This window comes from Stigmatopora nigra, chromosome 6 (genome assembly GCF_051989575.1).
Source record: "Stigmatopora nigra isolate UIUO_SnigA chromosome 6, RoL_Snig_1.1, whole genome shotgun sequence".
In the NCBI taxonomy this organism is placed as follows: domain Eukaryota; kingdom Metazoa; phylum Chordata; class Actinopteri; order Syngnathiformes; family Syngnathidae; genus Stigmatopora; species Stigmatopora nigra.
In genome coordinates this window covers 3105042-3125792 of record NC_135513.1, presented here as the reverse complement: position 1 = coordinate 3125792, position 20751 = coordinate 3105042, and the positions used below count along the sequence as shown (strand labels likewise).

At 39.2% G+C, this 20751-nt stretch overlaps 2 protein-coding genes across 6 annotated transcripts in view; one reads left to right on the top strand and one right to left on the bottom strand.

Moving 5' to 3' along the window:
* The first annotated feature begins 2116 nt into the window (after positions 1–2116).
* Positions 2117–19011, top strand: LOC144197656 (transcription factor AP-4-like). The gene is made up of 7 exons (XM_077718162.1): positions 2117–2462; positions 5005–5170; positions 5290–5388; positions 5505–5675; positions 8324–8470; positions 14329–14499; positions 17118–19011. Exons 1-7 carry the CDS (start codon positions 2374–2376, stop codon positions 17271–17273), a joined length of 999 nt encoding a protein of 332 aa, XP_077574288.1. The 5' UTR covers positions 2117–2373; the 3' UTR covers positions 17274–19011.
* Positions 5422–20751, bottom strand: part of wdr19 (WD repeat domain 19) — a 48664-nt gene continuing 33334 nt past the window's right edge. For 2 of the 5 annotated variants that reach the window (XM_077718159.1, XM_077718160.1), the window contains exon 33: positions 18135–19954. The gene's annotated coding sequence lies outside the window, so the exon portion shown is untranslated. Of the gene's footprint in view, positions 5577–8309; positions 8531–15437; positions 15668–18133; positions 19955–20751 lie in introns of those variants that run through there. The other 3 variants (XR_013326563.1, XM_077718157.1, XM_077718156.1) reach the window with 3 other exon arrangements.

The window sequence follows — 20751 nt, the reverse complement described above, 5'->3', positions numbered from 1 at the left end:
TTAAATTGATTTATTCTAGAATTATAAAAAAAGCATATAGAAAATATTATATATACATATACACACATGTATGTGTGTATATATATATATATATATATATATATATATATATATATATATATATATATATATATATATATATATATATATATATATATACATATATACATATATACATATATATATGTATATGTGTATGTGTGTATGTGTAAATGTGTATGCGTGTATGCGTGTATGCGTGTATGCGTGTATGCGTGTATGCGTGTATGCGTGTATGCGTGTATGCGTGTGTGCGTGTGTGCGTGTATGCGTGTATGCGTGTATGCGTGTATGCGTGTATGCGTGTATGCGTATATATATATATACGTATATATATATATATATATATATACGTATATATATATATATATATACGCATATACGCATATACGCATACACGCATACACGCATATATATATACGTATATATATATATATATATATATATATATATATATATATACGTGTATATATATATATATATATATGTATATATATATATATATATATATATATATATATATATATATATATATATATATATATATATATATATATATATATATATATATATATATATATATATATATATATATATATATATATATATATATATATATATATATATATATATATATATATATATATATATATATATATATATATATATACATATATATACATATATATATATATATGTATATACATGTATATGTATATACATATATATATATATATATATATATATATATATATATATATATATATATATATATATATATATATATATATATATATATATATATATATATATATATATATATATATATATATATATATATATATATATATATATATATATATATATATATATATATATATATATATATATATATATATATATATATATATATATATATATATATATATATATATATATATATATATATATATATATATATATATATATATATATATATATATATATATATATATATATATATATATATATATATATATATACGTATATATGTACACGTATATATGTACACGTATATATACATACATACATATATATTTAGATGTCAGTCGGCTAAATGTCTTTCGGCAAGTAGACCGTGTGCCGTGGCAGGCAATGAGTTAAGTACTGTGAAAAAAAATTCTACTTTGTGTCAATGTAGGCCATAACCAAAAAGCATTTTTTATTAACATTTTCAATGTTTATTACGATGTTACTATTTACACTAAGTAATCAAATTAATAAAATATTTCTGGATCCTCACCCTCTTGCTACTGTGACAACGAAATTTCCCGAATACGGGATGAATAAAGTTATCCAATCCAATATATAATTATAATTGAGACATGGCGTCAAAAAATATGGGCACTTGTTCATGTGAATATTTTGACCTCATCTCATTTTCGGAACAGCTTAATCCTCATTAGGTTCGTGGAGGGTGCTGGAGCCTATCCCAGCGAACACACAGGCCCGGGGAGAACATGCAAACTTCACTAAGGTGGACTGACCTGAATTTGAACCTAGGTCCCCCACTGTGAGACCCACACGCTAACCACTCAAGCCGCCGGGCCGACCTTTGGGCCTGCATGGCCTGTAGTCTATGTATCAATATATTACATGGGCAAATAGTGATGTCCACGTCTGAGGATGCATAGTCTTTATGAGGTTCAGTTAATTCATTCATTCCTTCATTCGTTTTCCGCGCGGCTTATCCTCACAAGGGTTGCTGCAGCCTCTCCCAGCCAAATAGTATAGGCATCAGGTGGAGGGTGCAAGGAGACGTACAACAGGTTCATTTTATTGTTATAAAGATATTAACTTGTTTTCTAAAGAGTTACAAAATGTATTTAAAGGAGAATGTTGTAACTAAAACTAAAATGACAGAACTAGAAAAAGCAGCGCGTCTACGCTTTCCACATGGATTGGTGTTTCTCCCCCTTGACTTGTTTGTCTTGCAGGAAAGAGACTGATTCCAACCAGCTGTTTCCCGCCTCGCTCGGATCAGCTGCGCGCACGCACGCACACATCAACGCAGTAGGCGGAGTCAAAAGATATACACAAACACGTAGTAGGCGGGGGTAAGATGCAACACTCACGCGCGCGCGCATGCATTGGAGGGAACCCCATCAGCTGTGGACAGCTACAACTTTTGTTTTTCTAACCCGTTTCTTCTCATTGTTCGCACGTCTGCGTGTGTCTGACGGCTCCAATATTCTTCAGCAACTGTGCGTCTCACAGACTTTCGTCCGTGTGTGTAGGTAGGCGAGAAGTGGGAGGGTGAGGGGAAAGCGCGTTTTAGGGGGTGGCTTTGAAAGCATGGAATATTTCATGATGCCGACAGAGAAGATTCCAAACCTCCAGCAGTTCAAGAAGACGGAGAAGGATGTAATCGGGGGGTTGTGCAGGTACGTCCCGAAACACGTTGAGGATGCAGCGGTGCGTTGCGGTCTGGACTTTACTTAGCGCGCTAGCCGCTAGCTGCTAGCATGCGATAGTTGGCCAGCAATGTTGTTCGAAGTGGCGGATTAATATCTGTCCTGCAACCCTTCCGCGACCCAGTGGTCTATGCAATCGTCTGTAACATATACAATTCCTTAGCAGGAGGGCAAAACTTTCCACCGCGGGACACGTTAAGGAGGTATTCGCTCCCAAAATATGTAAATCAATGACATGAAATCAATACGTCGCATTTCCAGTCGAGCACGTGGTACTAAACATGTTCGCTACCGTTTCTGTATTTCCCACCAAATCCGGTTCGTTGAAGGTTTAACTAGTTGAACGGGATGTCTATTGCCGATATTATATGTGGGATCTCGGAACATTGAGTATTCATTTGGTTATTAAGTTTTATCGACGGAGCAGTAGCATAGATTGCACTGCTAACTCTGCAAGCTAACGCAACGTGACAATTTCCCCACTGTGCTTTCCCTTTCTCGCCCTGACCTGTTTTACTTCTTAAAACGGTCACACAACGCAGACCCAACTGCTTTGACGTGGCCCGTGCTGGATGTTTATTTTTTGTTGCGTGCAGTCAACCTTGGCTTTTAGCTCCACGCTAACGGTAGAAAAAGCATTGTTCTCCGCTCTACCCGGGGGCCTGCTGCCTCCCGCTGCTGTTCTCACAGCGTGGACTGAGCGGAGAGGTGTCACATTTCACTGTACTGCTACCATCTGTCCGGTGCGCCCCCAGGCGGCCATGTTAAAGGCGCGCAGCTTTTGGCGGCCCTAACCAGGGCCAGGAAAATATTGTTTGTGTCAGAAATATATTCGTATCCCAAAATAATTATATTTTAATTTAGGCCGCATAAAACGAATATATTTATATATTTATTGCCATAGAAAACAATAATTGAAAATTCTTGTAATATATTTCTAAACTTAATATTTTGCAAATTTACCAAAGAAAATCGTGTGTAACTCGCTTTGTTTCAAGGGAACTTATCACATTTGGCTACCTTTGTATAATTGAGTTCTGACACTGTGGAGGTGCGCCGTCTAGAACAGGGGTTGCCAAATCCGGTCCCCGGAAGCCTTTATCTGCTCTGTTTTCCATATCTCCCTCTACCAACACACCTGCATCCAATAATCTGGATTGGTATCAAGCCTCTGGACAGTTTGCGAATGAGTTGATCATTTGATTCAGGTGTGGTAGAGGATGGAGATATGGAAAACAGACCAGATAAGGGCTTTCGAGGACCGGATTTGGCCACCTTTGTTCTAGATGGTGCACCTCCTCAAAACAGACTTAATATGGGCCCTCGAGGACCTGACTTGGCCACCCTTGGTCTAGAACTTGGTCCGTGGTGTAAAATTCACCAGTACGTCGCTGTAAGGAATTAATCAAAATATATTTCAATAATTGGGTGAAAACTATATTGGTGCCTAGCGTGAGAACATTTTTATTATTTTCTGACGGGTAAATAGATCTAAAGCCCAAAAATTAAATTTTGATGATCCCTGGGACTACAACCCCAAAGTTCCCATGCAAAATCAGGAAGAAAATTGTGTTTTTCGGGTTCACAGTTGTAGATTCATATGAAAAAAAAGAAAACAATGGGGAACCTTCCAAAGGAGGATTTGATGATACGATATGAGAGGCGAACTCGCGATCCCAAAAAGTTGGTTAGTGTGCTAAAAAAAAATGTGCATTTTCAAGCACTCGAGGGATATGCTGTGTCTGAGGTCGTCAAAAACAATTGAAGCCAAACTGAAAAAATGTTCAACAAAGTTGGAAGTGGGCAAAATGAACAATGTGTCCATAAACTGGGCACGACTGGGCTTCTGCATGGCAGGATGACGTCTCTTTATAGACTTTGGCCAAAGAACATCTCGGCCTCTCCAGATGACAAATTGTCTGTGTACGGCGCACACAGCATTTGACCTTGAATGCATGGAGAAATGCAAGCAATGTGCATGTTTTTTTACGCGTATGCATTTGTGAATTTCTCACACGCTACAGAAAACGGTCGAGGAAAATTATTTGAAATAATTTTTCTTCGGCGACAAATAATTGATGAATTTTTCAGCATGTAAGGCCAATTGAAAATATATTTGTAGCAATATCCTGAAATAATTTTCCAACATCTATTTATTCCCGGCCCCTGGGTTCATCCTATGGCTGTGAAAATACGTTAATTTTATTTAATTGTTAACCATTGTTTACAATTCTGTGACTCGCAGACAATTCAGACCACAGAATATGAAGGTTTCAAGTTCAACCAAACTGAAGCCATGCCTGCTCTATTTTATTATCTGCTTGATCCAGAATTGTGTTTTTCTGCTTGAAGTTTGTATTTGTTAATAGTATTTTTTTTTCCTCACCTGAAGTGTCACCACTGTCTCACATTTTAGCATTTAAATTTCCTGTGACAAGAGAGAAGAGTTTCCAAAAATTCTCATACATAAATAATGATTGATTGATTAGTTTGTCCTGTGATTGTTCTTTAGTCTGGCCAACATCCAATTCAGTCCAGAGACAGCCCAAGACCAGGAAAGGCGAATCCGACGTGAAATCGCCAACAGCAATGAGCGGAGACGCATGCAGAGTATCAATGCGGGGTTCCAGTCCCTCAAAACTCTCCTGCCACACACAGATGGGGAGAAACTCAGCAAGGTATATAGTCATAAAATACAACCATCCTTTACATAAATGCTCAACTCTGCATGTAGTACACCTTTCAGTGGTGGCATTGACTTAATGTCAACGGGACTTTCTTGATCTCTTTTTGGCAGGCGGCCATCTTGCAACAGACAGCAGACTACATTTTCACTCTAGAACAGGAAAAGACGCAGCTCCTGTCGCAGAACAACCAGCTCAAACGCTTCATTCAGGTTTGCCGAAACCCTCTTGTACATTACCTCTGTGGTGTAGTTAGCATATTAGGCATGTTTTTCTCACTTTAAATCAGTGCAACGTAAGTGATTGTTGTTCCACAATGTACTCACAGGAGTTCACGGGTTCCTCACCCAAGAGGCGGCGAGCGGAAGAGAAGGATGAAGGCATTGGGTCCCCCGATTCTCTAGATGAGGAGAAAGTGGAGGAGTTGCGGAGAGAAATGCTAGAGTTGCGCCAGCAGCTAGACCGAGAACGAGCTTCTCGCATGCAACTAGAGGAGCAGGTAGATATGCCATTAATTTAAATTGCTTCTATTGCTTGCTTAATTCTAGTCCTATTTGGAATGATGACCCATTCGAATGTGCCAAACAGTCAGATGATACTAAATACATTATATAGTGTTCCCTCAAATTTCCCGGATAATGTAGACCAGACATGGCTGTGATAATAGAAAAGAATTCAAAATAGTGTCACCCCTATTATTACTACAATACTTTTCGTGTCCATACACTATGAAGAAGCATAGATATTAATTGTTACACAGTTATTTAAATGCATAAATACATTGGGTACTTTACTTCTGAGAATAGCTCTTCTCCGCTTAATCTTATTACAAAAATAACAGTGAAAGAACTGTGCAGTAGTTAAGGTGAAGTGAAGATAATGGTTTTATGCAGGTTTTTGAGAGCTTTATTCAAAGTAAGGTAAATCTAAGTCAGATTGGAAAGGCGTCGTCTGGTCAGCAGGAGGTTTTTGGCGCACAAGGAACTCTATGATGGGAGTTGTCACTGCCCTGTTTTTATTTATTTATTTTACAAGGAAATGACACGTCACGGCGATTGTCATATTTGATGGATATGTTCTCATCAATTTCCGGAACACTCTACATTTCTTGCTGATTTCTCCAAGTCCAGTGGTACCTCGACATACGATCTTAATCCGTTCCGAAACTGAACTTGTATGTCGAGCTTCTCGTATCTCCAGCGAACGTTTTCCATTGAAATGAACTAAAAGCGAATTAATTCGTTCCAACCCTCTCAAAAACACCAAAAACAGGATAATGGATTGTAAAAACATTTTTGTTTTGATTCGCCATATTTTGACAAAGTAACAAATAATGAGTGGTTTAATAGGACTGAAATATGTTCAATAGAACTATAAAATTAGACGCGGAAGATACACAGACTCAACATACACATACATAGAACCAGGCGGGGGGATAACGGGGGACTTTATCCTCGGCAACGCACCCATAACTGAACAAAGTTAGTTTAACTTAACTTTACACAAAACTCAATTCTAATTTTGTTTTAATCTTTTTTACCTTTGTTCTACGGGTTGACTCTACCCGGACAATCAGCCGGAGTTTTCAAAACAAACACATCAAGAGTTGTTTGTTTTTGCCTTCCCTTCAAAATATTTCGAAAATGACACACACAAATGTCATCACAATACGATAACGCGCGACCACTTGCTAGCTTGTCAGGGTGCCTCTTTTCTACAAAATCCAAAAACTCTTGCCACTTCGCTAGCATGTCTTTGATATCCTTTGTAGCCAGGATAGGTTTATTCCCCGATAGTGCCTTCTCCTCTGCCATGATGAATGTCCACCTGGGCATTTTCTTTCTAAAAAGACCAGTTTCGTCGCAGTTGAACACTTGTTGGGGGATGTAACTTTCCTAGGTGATAATCGAGGCAAATGTGTTGATAAATTCCACCGCGGCTTTCGAATTGGAACTTGCTCCTTCCCCGTGTAACCGAGTGTATTCCAAAAAATAAAAAAATTCTAACCTGCCATGACTCGCTGTAAAGGGTTCTGAAGGTGTTGAAGGCTCCCCCTTTTCAGGTCCTATTCTTTGTTATTAAATTCATGTAAATTCCGCTGGCTTTTTCACATATACTTGACTCGGTCACGCTATCTCCTGCTAAGTGTTTATCTTTTATCCACAATAAAAAAGGCTCTCCATCTCGTCATCAATGTCACTGCGCCGGCGGAAAAGCAAGCTCGGCGACACGTACACCACTCATATTTTTCAATTATTTCGCGCTTAATTTTGATTGTCAACGTTCGCCTTTTCTTTGCGCAACTCTGTTCACTTTGTATGTAGTATTATGCATTGACTAACGGTGGAGAGAAAAACGAGGGGAAATGCAAAGCTCCGCCCCGTGCTCGTAGATATATTTTATACACGAAAGAGATGCGGCAAAAAAGACAGTGCCATGGCCACCTGGCTTTCTCGCGACTCAATTTTTTTCCTCATATTTAGGGTGAATTATTCGAAAAAGTTCATCGTAGCTCGAGCATCTCGTAGGTAGAGCTGCTCGTATGTCGAGGTACCACTGTACTAAGACCACATTCTTCATCGTAAATGCCGTCATCGTTTTGGGGGAAACTTAACTTCCACTTTGCTCCTCCACGGCGTCCAGCTGTCTTACCCGCCCAGAGAGCTCAATTTTCGGATAAGAGCGACAGCGTCTGCCATAACGCTTGTTACCACATGGCTCCTGGCCGTTCTGTCCCTTCAGAAGGCTATATTTTTGGATAAGACCGACGGTGACCGCCACGAGGTCGCCCGAAGCTCGTACTCCTTAAAAGGTTGACCCTCAGCAAAGCTCCCCGGTCGTCCAATATTTTTGATTTGGATACTTTATATAAAAATAAAGTGGTGAAGGATGACAATGTATTGTTTTAACACGGAATAGTTCGGTCCTAACAGAAACAATGTCCTTTTGGGTTATTTTGTTGTAGTTATATTAAGATACTTTCTATAGATTTTTGTGGTGTTAGAGTAAATTTGCTTTGCTTCTATGCCTTGTTTACATTATTTTAAATAGGTAGTATTTTTTCGGTCAAGTAGACCGAAGCACACTCGAGCTTGCAATCAAGTAAGGGCTACATAGTTGATGGGTTGCTCACCTGTTTGTATTCAGGTGCGTTCACTCGACACACTGGGGCACCCGGATCGTCTTAAGGTAATCACCCATCATGTAGAGGAGGAGCACGCGCAATTCCAGAGCCAGGCGCTGTTACGGTTGCAACAAATCCAAACTGCAGAAAGACCATCTCTCAGTCCAAAGGTTGGTCTCGTGGACACTTTAAAACATGCAATAGCACTTGTGTTCCGATGAACTCGGGTGCTGAAAATAACATATAAATATATCATAGGCCTGGCGAGACAATGATTATTATCACGATTAAAAAAGTAATTATATATATCGGTCAATATCGATGACTCCACTGTCAAACTTGCATTCCGCGGGCCACATTCATCCCGCAAGATCATTTTACATTATCATTATTAATAACCAATGGGAGGATGAGTATATGTTTACTGATATTGCTGGTTAACCAGTGTGTTTCATTTGTGGCGCTAATGTAGCTGTCATTAAAGAATTCAATCCAAGATGGCACTTTGAGACAAAACATAAGGATAACATGAGAGACCTGGATGTAGAGCAGAAGAAACAAAGCAGAAGAGTTAAAGAAGAATCTGACATTTTAGCAAAGGTTTTTTTTTTTACCCGTTACAAAGTGAAGCTGCTGTGAAAGCAAGTTTTAGATTGCCAAATCAACCCGGCCATTTATGGAGGGAGAATTTCTGAAGAGTTGCATGATCAAGGTGTTGGACGTCTTGTGTCCAGAAAAAAGCAGATGCTGGTAAATACTAAATGCTTGAGTAGAAATCCGGTTACTGATAAAATGTTTGAGATTGCCACTGATTTAAGGGTACAATTGGGTTTCATGGAGTGAATTCCAATTTGCTCGTAACAGAGGAAGTAATGGACAGTAAATTGATGCACGGGACAATGACTGGAAAATAAGTTTTTGAAAATGTATGTCAAAGTGTAATCGACATGAAACTGCCCTGGAACAAACTTATTAGACTTCGAACTGATGGAGCACCAGCTATGTGCAGTGAAAAAATTTGACTGGTGGATGCAAGTGAAAATGCAGGAGGAGAACTGTACTGGTGAGTTAACAACATATCACTGCATCATACACCAGGAGGCACTTTGTGGCAATGTCCCTAAGATGGACCATGGAATGGGAACTGTGACGCAAACCATAAACTTGATCTGAGCTAAAGTGTTAAATCACTGGCAGTTATGGTAATTTACGCAGGAAATAGATTCAGTTTGCCGACATTCCTTATCATACAGTGGTGCGTTGGTAAGTCAGGTTAACCTTCTCAAACGTTTTTTGAGCTCAGGAACGAAATCTATGTTAATGGACAGTAAAAGAAAAGACTCCACTGTTGTGAGAGATGAAAAATGGAAATGCGATTTGGCATTTCTGGCTGACATAACAGCTCATATTAACGCCTGAAATTTGCAGCTCTAGGGACGTGACTGCATCACTGACGTACGTATAAGGCAGTCAAGGCGTTTCAAGTGAAGCTGCCTTTATGGGAGACAAAAACAGTTCAACTTGCCTCACTTTCCCTGTTACCAAGTGATGTTGAACCAAGTCAGTACAACTGTGTTGCCCAAAATGCAGTTTGCTGGCAAACTGAGCTCACTACGAGCTAAGTTTGCACGGCGCTTTTAGTGACTTTGAAGCACAAAAATGAATTTTTAGTTGCTTCAAAATCCATGTGCTGTTCATGTTGAGACTGCACCTGTGCAGATTCAGATGAAACTGATTGACCTACAGTGTAATGAGATACTGAAGGCAAAGTACGACACTGCACGGCTGCACAGTTCATTCACTCCAACCCTGCAACAATGCCCCAGCTCTTTCTTCATGCGGCTCGAACCATGTGCATGTTTGGAAGCACATATCTCTGAGAAGTTCTTCTCGGTGATGAAGGTTAATAAAACAGCACACTGAAGTTGTCTGTGCACCTGCAGGCCATTCTGAGAGTCTCCACAACACAGGAATTCACACCAAACATAAACCAACTTGTTGGCAAAAAAATATGCCGGTTGTCCGTCCGGCTGCTATCACAGAATATGATCAGACGAGAGCAAATAGAATTTAATAATTTGAATTGTTTTTGCTGTAGAGCACACCTTTTATGTGTATTTCCAGTTTTTGTAGCATGTTCATATTTCTAACTTGTATAATTTTTTTCAAGAGATATTTGTGAAAATGTGATGAGACGTTTAAGTTAAGTTCAAGACCTAAGGAAGTGATAATTTCGGACTCGTAATTTGGCATTCTGCCGTTATGAATACATCGCATCAACCCCGAGCGGATCACTTCCCTCTCATTGTCTTTCACTTACCTTCAGTCAGCCAGTAGGAGGCAGATCACCGCACAACATCTTTTCATATTACCTCACCCCAAAGTTACACAGAAGGAATTGTGTGTTGTGTTACCGCAAGTTTAGAGTCCTCATGGATGTGGGAAGAAAACTTTTTAAGCATATTTGTCCATACTTTGTGGGACCCGTAGCGTCTGCCAGAGGGCAGTAGCTGGGTGGTATGGGTCCCCGATGATGTTCCTGGCTCTGCTGATGTAACGAGGGCTGGCAATGTCTTCCAGTGAGGGCGGAGAGCAGCCAACGATCTTCTCGGTAGTGTTATTCACTTTCTGCATTGCCCTTTTTTTCTGCTGCCTTTCTTCCAGCGTACCACACTGTGATGCAGGATGCTTTCCGCAGTGGTTCTTAGAAGGTTACCAGAAGCTTACTGTCCGAGGAAATTGAGTTGTTTTGGGGCATTTTTACTACTGCTGTGGTGTTTGTAGACCAGGAGAGCTTATCCGTGACGTGGACCCCCAGGAATTTAAAGGACTGGACCCTGTCTACACATACTCCATTTATGAGGAGTGGGGTCAGATCTGTGCTGTTTGCGAAAGTCCAGGATTATTTCTTTAGTTTTCATAGTGTTCAGTGTGAGATTGTTCACCGAGCACCACGAGGACAGTTTGTTGACCATCTTTTTAGGCCGACTCATCCCCTCTTTAGATGAGTCCGACCACAGTGGTGTCATCGGCAAATTTGATGATGGAGTTCAACTGGTGGGTTGACATACAGTCATATGTGTACAGGGAGTACAGCCGTTCCCCTACTTACAAACGAGTTACGTTCCGAGTGATTGTTCATAAGTTGAATTTGTTCATACGTTTATTCCGTGCTATAAATTGTATAATAATTTATGTTTAAGACCTATAGAAGTATATTGAAGGTTTATTTAAGTGCATTTGTATGTTTAAGGCTTGTATAAGTAACCATCATTGGTTTGTACTGAAAAAAACATTGAATAAAATGGAGTATACATACAGGGTGAGAGAGATTTACTAGAACCTGGCAGAAAGAAGCTTTCTAACGACTATTGCAGTTTTCTACTTTTTTTCATCATAAGTGATTCGGTGGCACTGTGTTCAATTGATTTGCAACCTTTGTGCAACGTTCAATATTTGGGTCCTGCTGTTCAATCTTTCTGTTTATAAATGGTACTGACGGTCGAACGATTCAAGTTTTATTATAGTGCAACGTTCACTACTTTCTCACGTGCATCAAACTTCTTCATATTTGCCACTTTCATTTCAAATGAAATGGCTTCCTTGTACCTCCCTCACTAGAAGCCTTTCGCTTTTCACCAACCATATTGAATAATAGATGTACGAGATATTTAATGATAAAAATGAAAAATGATCTTTGCGCACTGGAGATACGTTCACGCACTTCCGCACTGCAACGAACTGGGCAGAGGAAGGTGGATGCTGGGTGAGCTGAGCGCCAGGCGTCAGTATTAGCGGCGGAAAGAAGCACTACTCGGAAAAAGGGGTGCAATACAAAATCTAACTTACGAACATTTTTCGACATCAACGCAATGCGCAGACTTGTTCGTATGTATTGTTGTGCATAACTCGTATGTTCGTCAGTAGGGGGGCGTCTATACAGAATAGGACTCAGTATACAGCCTTGAGGGGAGCCAGTGCTCAGTGTAATGGAGGAACAGAGGTGGGGACCAAGTGTAATAGTGTGTGGTCTGTTGGTTAAGAAGTTCTTTATCCAGCAGCAGATGGAAGAGGATAGTCCCAGGTGGGAGAGTTTGCGAGTCAGAATTTCCGGTTTTATAGTGTTGAAGGCGGCACTCGGTCCATTTGCCTAAAGACGTTTACCTGACTGACGTCTGGGCAAGGGCCATCTCGCCGAGGGGGCATCTGGCCAAACGTAGAGTTAGCCGACCGGATATCCAGCTGAAGGACATTGCGCCGACGCGCTCGCCCCGCCTCCGGTCATATGTGTACAAGTTTTTCAACCTCGGCCCGTTACAGATAAAAACATAAATGCCCTTGTTATTCTAAATGAATGACCGAGGTTGAAAAATATGTACACACACGCGGGGCGAGCGCGTCGGCGCTATGTGCATCAGCTGGCTATCCGTTCGGCTAATTCCCCGTTTGGCCAAACGCCCCCTCGGCGAACTGTCCCTCTGCCAGACGTCTGTCGGCAAAACCTATTTCGGCGAATCGTCCGGTCAGGGGTCAGCACAGGCTTTGAACACCTTCCCAGGTACTCCGCCAGGGTCAGCAAGCTTCCTGATGTTCACAAACGACATTTCCAGTCTCACTTCCTGTTCCTGAAACCAGTGTATTGCTGCAGGGTGGTGGTGGGGGTGTTGAGACTGGGTCTGATTTGTCAGTCTCAAAGCGGCCAAAGAAACTGTTAAGTTCCTCCGTTAGTGAGGCATCTGCATTAACAGACATTATTGTTATTGTAATTGGAAATATGTCGTACTCCCTGTCACATCTTCTTTGGGTTATTTTCTGTCAAGTGCTCCTCAATTTTCTTTGTAAAGGCTGCCTTGGCCTTTTTAATCCTTTTTTTCAGCTCTGCTATGGCAGTGCTGTATTGTACCTTGTCCCCTGATCTGAAGCGGTGTTATAGCATTTGCCTGTCTCCTTGGTCATCCAGGGTTTTTGGTTAGGAAAAACCTGTATTTATTTATTAACAGTGAAGTTGTCCGTGTAGGTTTTGATGTAGGAAAGTACATTGTCCGTGTAGTTTTGGAGGTTATCGTATTCGAAAAGTTCCCAGTTGGTGCTGGAAAAACAGTCCTGCAGCTGAAAAGGGCATCCTCGTGCCTTGTTTTTATTATCTTTATTTGTGGCCTTGTTAGTCTCTGGAGTGGAGTGTATGCGGGGGTGAGGGATAGGCAGAGATTATCTGATTCAGCCAGGTTGGGGAGGGAAGTGGCTTTATAAGTATGTTTGATATTAGAATGAACATGGTCAAGAGTTGTGTTTTCGAGTGTGAAATTTTACGTATTGAATGAACTTAGGTAGAACAGTCTTTAAACACGCTTTTTTGAAGTCACCAGCGACAATGAAGACTCGATCGGGGTGGTCAAGCTGCTGTTTGTTTACAGCCATTACAGCCGTTACAGACATTTGGTTGCGCTCGGGGGGGGGGGGGGGGGGGGGGATGCGATGTATCCATCACGGCAGAGTGCCAACGAGCCTGAAATTATCACTTATTTGGGCCTTTTGCCGGTAAAGCGCACTTTGTGGAGAAGCACTACCAATTTCATCAAACGCAGCTGGGTGTGATGACAATTAGGCTTTTATCGAGTCAATGATGATGACAAAGCCTATGTCTGTCTGATTATTCTGATTATTGCTATCACTGTTAAGTCATCAGCTGACCGTCATCTTTTTCGTCTCCTTAACATTGGTCTGGAACTAGCGTTCACATCCCATCAGTCCCCGCATTCTTTTTGGTGTTCTGATGGTGTAATTACATCTGAGTTATCAACATTTATCGAGCGTTATTATTATTATTGATGACAACAAATATTTTTACTTATTTACCGTTATCATTTCATCGTCCAGAACTAACTCGTCATGTTATTAAGTACCAAAAATACTTTTCAGTATTCAAATATGGAAGAATATATTTCCTAGTTTATTTGCATTGTAGGAGTGACTCATTACATTCACCTTTCTTGAATGTAACGAATGTGTTACATGTATGCATCTTCAGGTGCTGGCCCCTCCCACTCCTATTGCCTCAACTCATCACCCAACAGTCATCGTGCCAGCACCAGCCCTAACCCAGCAACCCCATCACCATGTTACCGTAGTAACCATGAGTTCGTCAGTACAGAATAGCACTGTGTCCACATCAAGACAAAACCTGGATACTATTGTACAGGTATGTGCATTTTATGTTTTGAATTACCATGTTTTTGACTATACATTATATTTTGGGTTGGACTCACTGTATTTTTGGATATAAGCCACAACCTTAAAGTTGCATTAAAATTGTTGAATTTTAAAATTTCTCCCGTATAAGCTGCCCCAATTTAGAATTTTCACCTCCATATTAATGGTTTTAATAGGGAGTACAAATATTTCTTTGAAGGGATATCTTGAGAAAAATCCTCGTACGTGGCATTTCTGGGTTCGGGTTAGGGTTCACTATGAATCAAAAGCACCTTATTTGGATCAATATCATAAAAAATAGTAATTCATCTAGGAATGTTTGTTTTCTTACTGCAAAACAGAAAATAACAAACAAATAGTAAATGTTAATTTGGTGACATCTACTGGAGAAAAAGTATAGCAACGCTGCAAGTCTTGTGTGCTTATAAGCCGCGCCCTTGATTCCGTCATCATTTTCTTGGTTAAAATTAAGGCTTATATGTGACAAAATATGGTTTATTATCAGAGAGCCGGAGCAAACATTGTATATTACAGTGATGGCAAAATCAATAATAACCTATTGAGTACGCCCTCAAAGGGCACTACTTTATTTAATTGACTGGTCGGTGCGCCTTCTCTGCACTACAGTGGTACCTCGACACAAGCACCTGGACATAAGAGCATTTCGAGATGCGAGTAAAATTTTCGAGCAAATAATTATCTCTAGATAGGAGAAAAATGTTCGAGATGCGGGGTGGCCAAGACATGAGAGGCTGTTTATCATTGTAGCGCGATGTATCTTTGCCGCATCTTTCATGTATAAATATATCTACGAGCACTGGGCGGAGCGTTGCATTTTCCCGTGTTTTTATTTCTCGTTAGTCAATGCATAGTACAAAGTGAACAACAATGGATGCAAAGCAAACATGTGGAATGAAGAGTTGTGCAAAGAAAAGGCGAACATTGGCAATCAATATTAAGCATGAAATAATTGAAAAATATGAGAGTGGAGTACTTGTCACAAAGTTTGCCCGTTGTCATGGATGATATCGTGTCACTTGGAAATTCCTTGTGGCTGGAGGTTAACGAGGCAGATGTGAATGACCTAATCGCAGAGCACACGTGAAGAACTGATGACACAGGATTTATTCGAGCTGGAGGAGGAGGAGGTCGCCTGGCTGCAAATGATATCAAAGACATGCTAGCGAAGTGGCAGGAGTTTTCTGATTTTGTAGAAAAGAGGCACCCTGACAAGTTTGCAAGTGGTCGCAAGTTATCACATTGTCAGGACATTTGTGCGCGTCATTTTCGAAATATTTTGAAGGGAAGGCAAAAACAAACAATCGTTGATGCGTTCCTTTTTAAAAACTCCTGAAAATCTTTGTGAAGTCAACCAGGAAAACAAAGGTAAAACAATTTCAGAATTAGAATTCAGTTTTGTGTAAATTTACATTAAACATACGTTTCAGTGTGACTGTATATATTAATCCAAGTTAATTTAAATTTGTTTGTTCTGAGTGTGTTGCTGTGGAAAAGTCCCCCTTCTCTCTGTCCTGCTCTCTACCCTCTGCGAATTCCCTTTAATTTTAGTTTTATTAAACACATTTTTAGTAATATCAAACCACTAGTTGTGCTACTTTGTTAATAGATGGCGAATTAGAAGAAAAAAGTCATTTTTTCCATTCCAATATCCTGTTTTTGGTGTTGTTTCAGAGGGTTGGAACCAATTAATTTGTTTTTACTTTATTTCAATGGGAAACGTTCGTTTAAGTCACGAGAATATCAACATGCGAGCTCAGTCACGGAATGAATTAAACTCGTATCTCGAGGTACCACTGTAAATATATTTTTTTGTATGGCCCTGACTGCTTGAGTGACTGGTTTTATTTCTTGCTGGCACGCTACTTATTGCGATCAACCCAGCGGACGTTCACCCTAAAAATAGCCTCCCCGCGCATTTCAAGCATTACGGTAAATCCATTCAAAACATCCCAGGGGAGTGGAAAGGCATTTTACTTCTGAGTGCTTGCAGTGCTTTTAACCCTAAAAATACTCTCAATACTCAAAGAAAGAGCATTATAGAGCTATAGAGAGGAAATGCCTGACGTGAATGACAACATAATGCGGGTGTGAATGCTTGGAAAATGGACTGAAGCCATGGATCGAACACATTTTGACAGCTTTGCTAACAGATTGCTAACGGATGGCCAACATTGTAGTTTGGGCAGGCAGCGTCGCACGAATTACGTGAAGTTTTGGAATTATTATTACATGAAAATGTGAATTTTTTTGTTGTAATTTCACCACTTTTAAAGTCTCTGAATTCTTTTGACAACATTGTTATACAGTGTTGCTAATCAATGAGGATCAATTTGATTATGCATGGAGAAAAAAAATAAGAATAAAGTGGCACTAGAAGTAGTGTCAACGTCACAGTGCCGTAGCAACAGAGTGAGTATAACTAGCAGGACTTGCCAAAGCTATGAAAAGTGTGACTTACAGTCCAGAAGATAATTAATTTGCAACTTACATCTGATACTTTCATATTTAATCTCATTACATTTTAGATATGTACCTTTATATTTTGGTAAATAGAATATTGCCTTATCGTCCACTCACTCTTTTCAGGCAATCCATCACATTGAGCGCACTCAGGAAAGAAGAGCAAGCGCAGAGGAGGAGCAGAGACGAGCTGTCATAGTTAGCCCCGCCCACATCACCACGGACACGGCCTGCTCGGACACAGATACGGATACAGAGGGAGAGGACTGTTCCATGAACTGAACGTGTGCCATGAACTCATAAACACTTAACTCAATTTCACTGTAAGATTCCATCCAGGAGCTTGACTACCTACTTAAAAAATATATATATATTCCTCCGAGCTCCAACTTCCTTTAGTGAAGCGCTTGTTTTGTTGCTCTCATATTGTAAATTGTTAGACTGAAAATTAGGGGCGTTTAAAGGACACCATGGTGCTTCTTGAGGCAGCTCATCAGTCCGTCCTCTCCAATGTTTTCATTGCCAGGCGAGTTATATTTTTAGTGCAAATTAAAATTTCCCTACAATAGAAAAATGAATGTAACACAAGAAGCAGTGGCTTGTGACTTGGATTAAGAACAGAGGACTTATAGCAATTGTGTCTCGACATACATAATGTTGTGGTTTTTGTAACAAGTCAGGTCAAACAAGAGTTAAGTAAAAGATTGATACTAAATAAGATGTCAGATTTTACATGAACATAGTGTTCATCTTAAGCCCTCAAAGATATTGAAGAATATAAGCCATTGAACAATTGAGTTGATTCAGTGTTTTTGGGAATGTACATTATCACGGTTACTGAACTGGGTTCTCTTGTGAGATTAACTTAAAAATTGGATGTTTATGGGAATTGACAAGGAGCGTGTTGCCTTGAAAGCCAAGATTTAAGACACCCGAAGAGCAGCTGCAGGCCAGTGTTCTGGTAACAACTAGTGGGCTTTCTAATTGCTTATTTAAATTCTCTTGTTTTCCCTCAAAGACAAAGATGTTGTATCATCTTAAAACAATCATCCGCATGTGTATTTCATGTTTTCCATCAAAGACCTTTAGTTGTTACTTCTGATCGTAGTTTATTGTTTCCAATGACTATGCACTTGTTTCCTATTTATGCAATTGCATCTCTAGTCCATTGATACACACAAGATAAAGATGACTATGCACCACTAATAGGCGTGTACATCACACCTACAGTATAATTGTTCTGTGATTGTAATAGGGAACATCATTGCTGCTGTTTTCCAACACAGTGCCCTGCTGACAAGCACTGAGCTGAACATTTTCAAACATGGCTAAATAGATTTCCACATGATGGTATTTTAAATGGTTGTGCTGGAAAATAATTTTAAATTGGTCATTGTATTAAAAAATGATAGCATGTTCGATCACAATCTCATTTAGCAGTGAGTACTGGCTTAGAATCAACTCATACTGGATTTTTTTTTCAACTTGAACTCTAGGTTTGTGTATTCAAACAAAATTTGAAGCTGTAAACATTCCAAGTTCACTTTTCATCTCCTTAGTTTTGACAAACATCCTGCAAATAATAAGGGTTTGGTTTGTGGAAGTTTTGCTGCTAATAAACTGACTGGTTGGGGGGGTGGGTGTCTTTTCCGTTGTCAATTCAGTGGCTACAGCATCAAGTCAAACTGTCCTTTGGGTGGCTGGAAGTCAGTAATAAGCGCCGTACAGTACATTCTGTTTTAGCACTGATGTCATTCAGTGAATCTTGAGTGATTTGGGTTTAAAGCACTTCCACTCTTTCTACTGCCTGAAATGATAATGAATATTTTCTTCTTTTTTTTCAGTACAGTACTCTTTTACAATGAGATTTTTTCTCAATGTCTGATTTTCTGTTTTAACAATCTATTTTTCGTCTTGTTTCTTCAGTCTGCAAAAGTGAGAAGCTGTTTTATTTTTGTTTTTAAAAATAAGTTGTCTTTTGTAAATAATTAAAAAAATAAATAAAAACATTTGTACTTTTCTATGACATCTTACTTTATTGTGCAAAGCATATTTTTAAGGTCCGGCTGCAGGGTATATTTAGGGGTGTGTGACTTGTTGTTGCAATCAGACTTTAAAGGTTCACTTTCACAGATTTTTATAAACTAAATAAATGTGTTTTGTCAGTGTATTCTAAAGAAAATAATCAAGACTCATAGTAAACTTTCACCCCGAAAAATAAATTACGTAACATTTTCATTAATATCAATCATTTCTAAAAATAAAAAACTGACACGTAAGTACAGGAGCCAGAGTAGGGCATATGACTATAAGTTCCAGTCATAGTACGTCAATACTAATTGTAGACCTGCCTTGACTACTTGCTGACTCAAAAATGTGCAGTTTCACAAATAGAATTCAAGAAAATTAGAATTAAAATTGCAACATGCGTACTTTGTCAAGCTTGCATTTTTTGTGGTACTGTAAATCAAGTTTTTTTTTAAAAAAAAGAAAAATTTAATTAGAATGGTTACATATGTATTTTGTCGAGCTTGCTATTAATGCTGAGCCGATACCACGAAACGCAATCTGTGCAGTCCATACTGCATGTGATACTGTTTAACGAGCGAACGGGCGATAAAACGACAATTATCATTAAAAATATTTGTCAACTGATAGTTGAACCCAGAATGCACACAGGAATGAAGAGGAAAAGACAGTCATCTGGAATTTTCACCTGCAAGGAGAATGAAGAGTCGGGACCAAGTCCCAGATCTGACCTTACACAAATTACATTCAGGGCCCTGATTACAATGTAGGTCTCAACTCTCAGAGGAGGGGTGGAAACAGAAGTGAGACATCCATATTCAAAACAAATGAAGGTCTGGAAGTCTTGTGGAGTCTGTGGTGGACACAGCTGCAGTTCCCAGATCAGATTCGTAGCACTGCGAACAGGCACTCGGGATCCTCGCTGTTTAGACTACCTAATGTTATCAGAAGCAAAGCATTTACTTCGTTGCAAGCAAACATACAATAATATGAAACTAATGATTAGCAAAGTACTGTATTTACTTGCATATAAGTCACAACCTGAAAATTGCCTTAAAATTGTTGAATTTTAAAATTTCTCGCGTATAAGCCGCTCCCTGATTCTCAATTTAGACATCCATACTTATGATGTTAATAGGGAGTACGAATGTATTATTTTGAAGGGAAAATCTTAAGAAAAATCATCACGTGGTATTTCTGAGATACTCTATGAAACAAAAATATATAATTAGGGTCAATATCATTAGTGAATATGACTGTTTGTAAATGCAAAATATAAAATTATTCAATTTGTGAAAAGAATATAGTCTATCTTGATGAGAACCCGATGCTTTTTAATGACATAAATTACAATTCTCGCCCAGAAGTTTAAGATGGGATGCCCAAATAGCTTCTAATGCCGAAATATCTCAATTATTTTTGATGATTCATATTACTGCAATAGTTGTCACTTTCAAACCGGAAATAATCACATATATATAATCATTTCCTTTCTGTGTTCCAAAGGGGAGGATGTTGTTTGCATGTAGACAAATTCAAAAAGGATGTAACGCAAGCACAACCAAGAAATATCAATATACTACCAAGTCTCTGGGTGCAATAATAGTATACACATTACGTAGGTATCAAGGTTTATATTTTAATGATATATTATATTTTATTGTGATGTGCTGACATGGTATCAGAGCACGTTTAACTACGGTAAGATGGCCATGCCCCTAACGAACAGTGA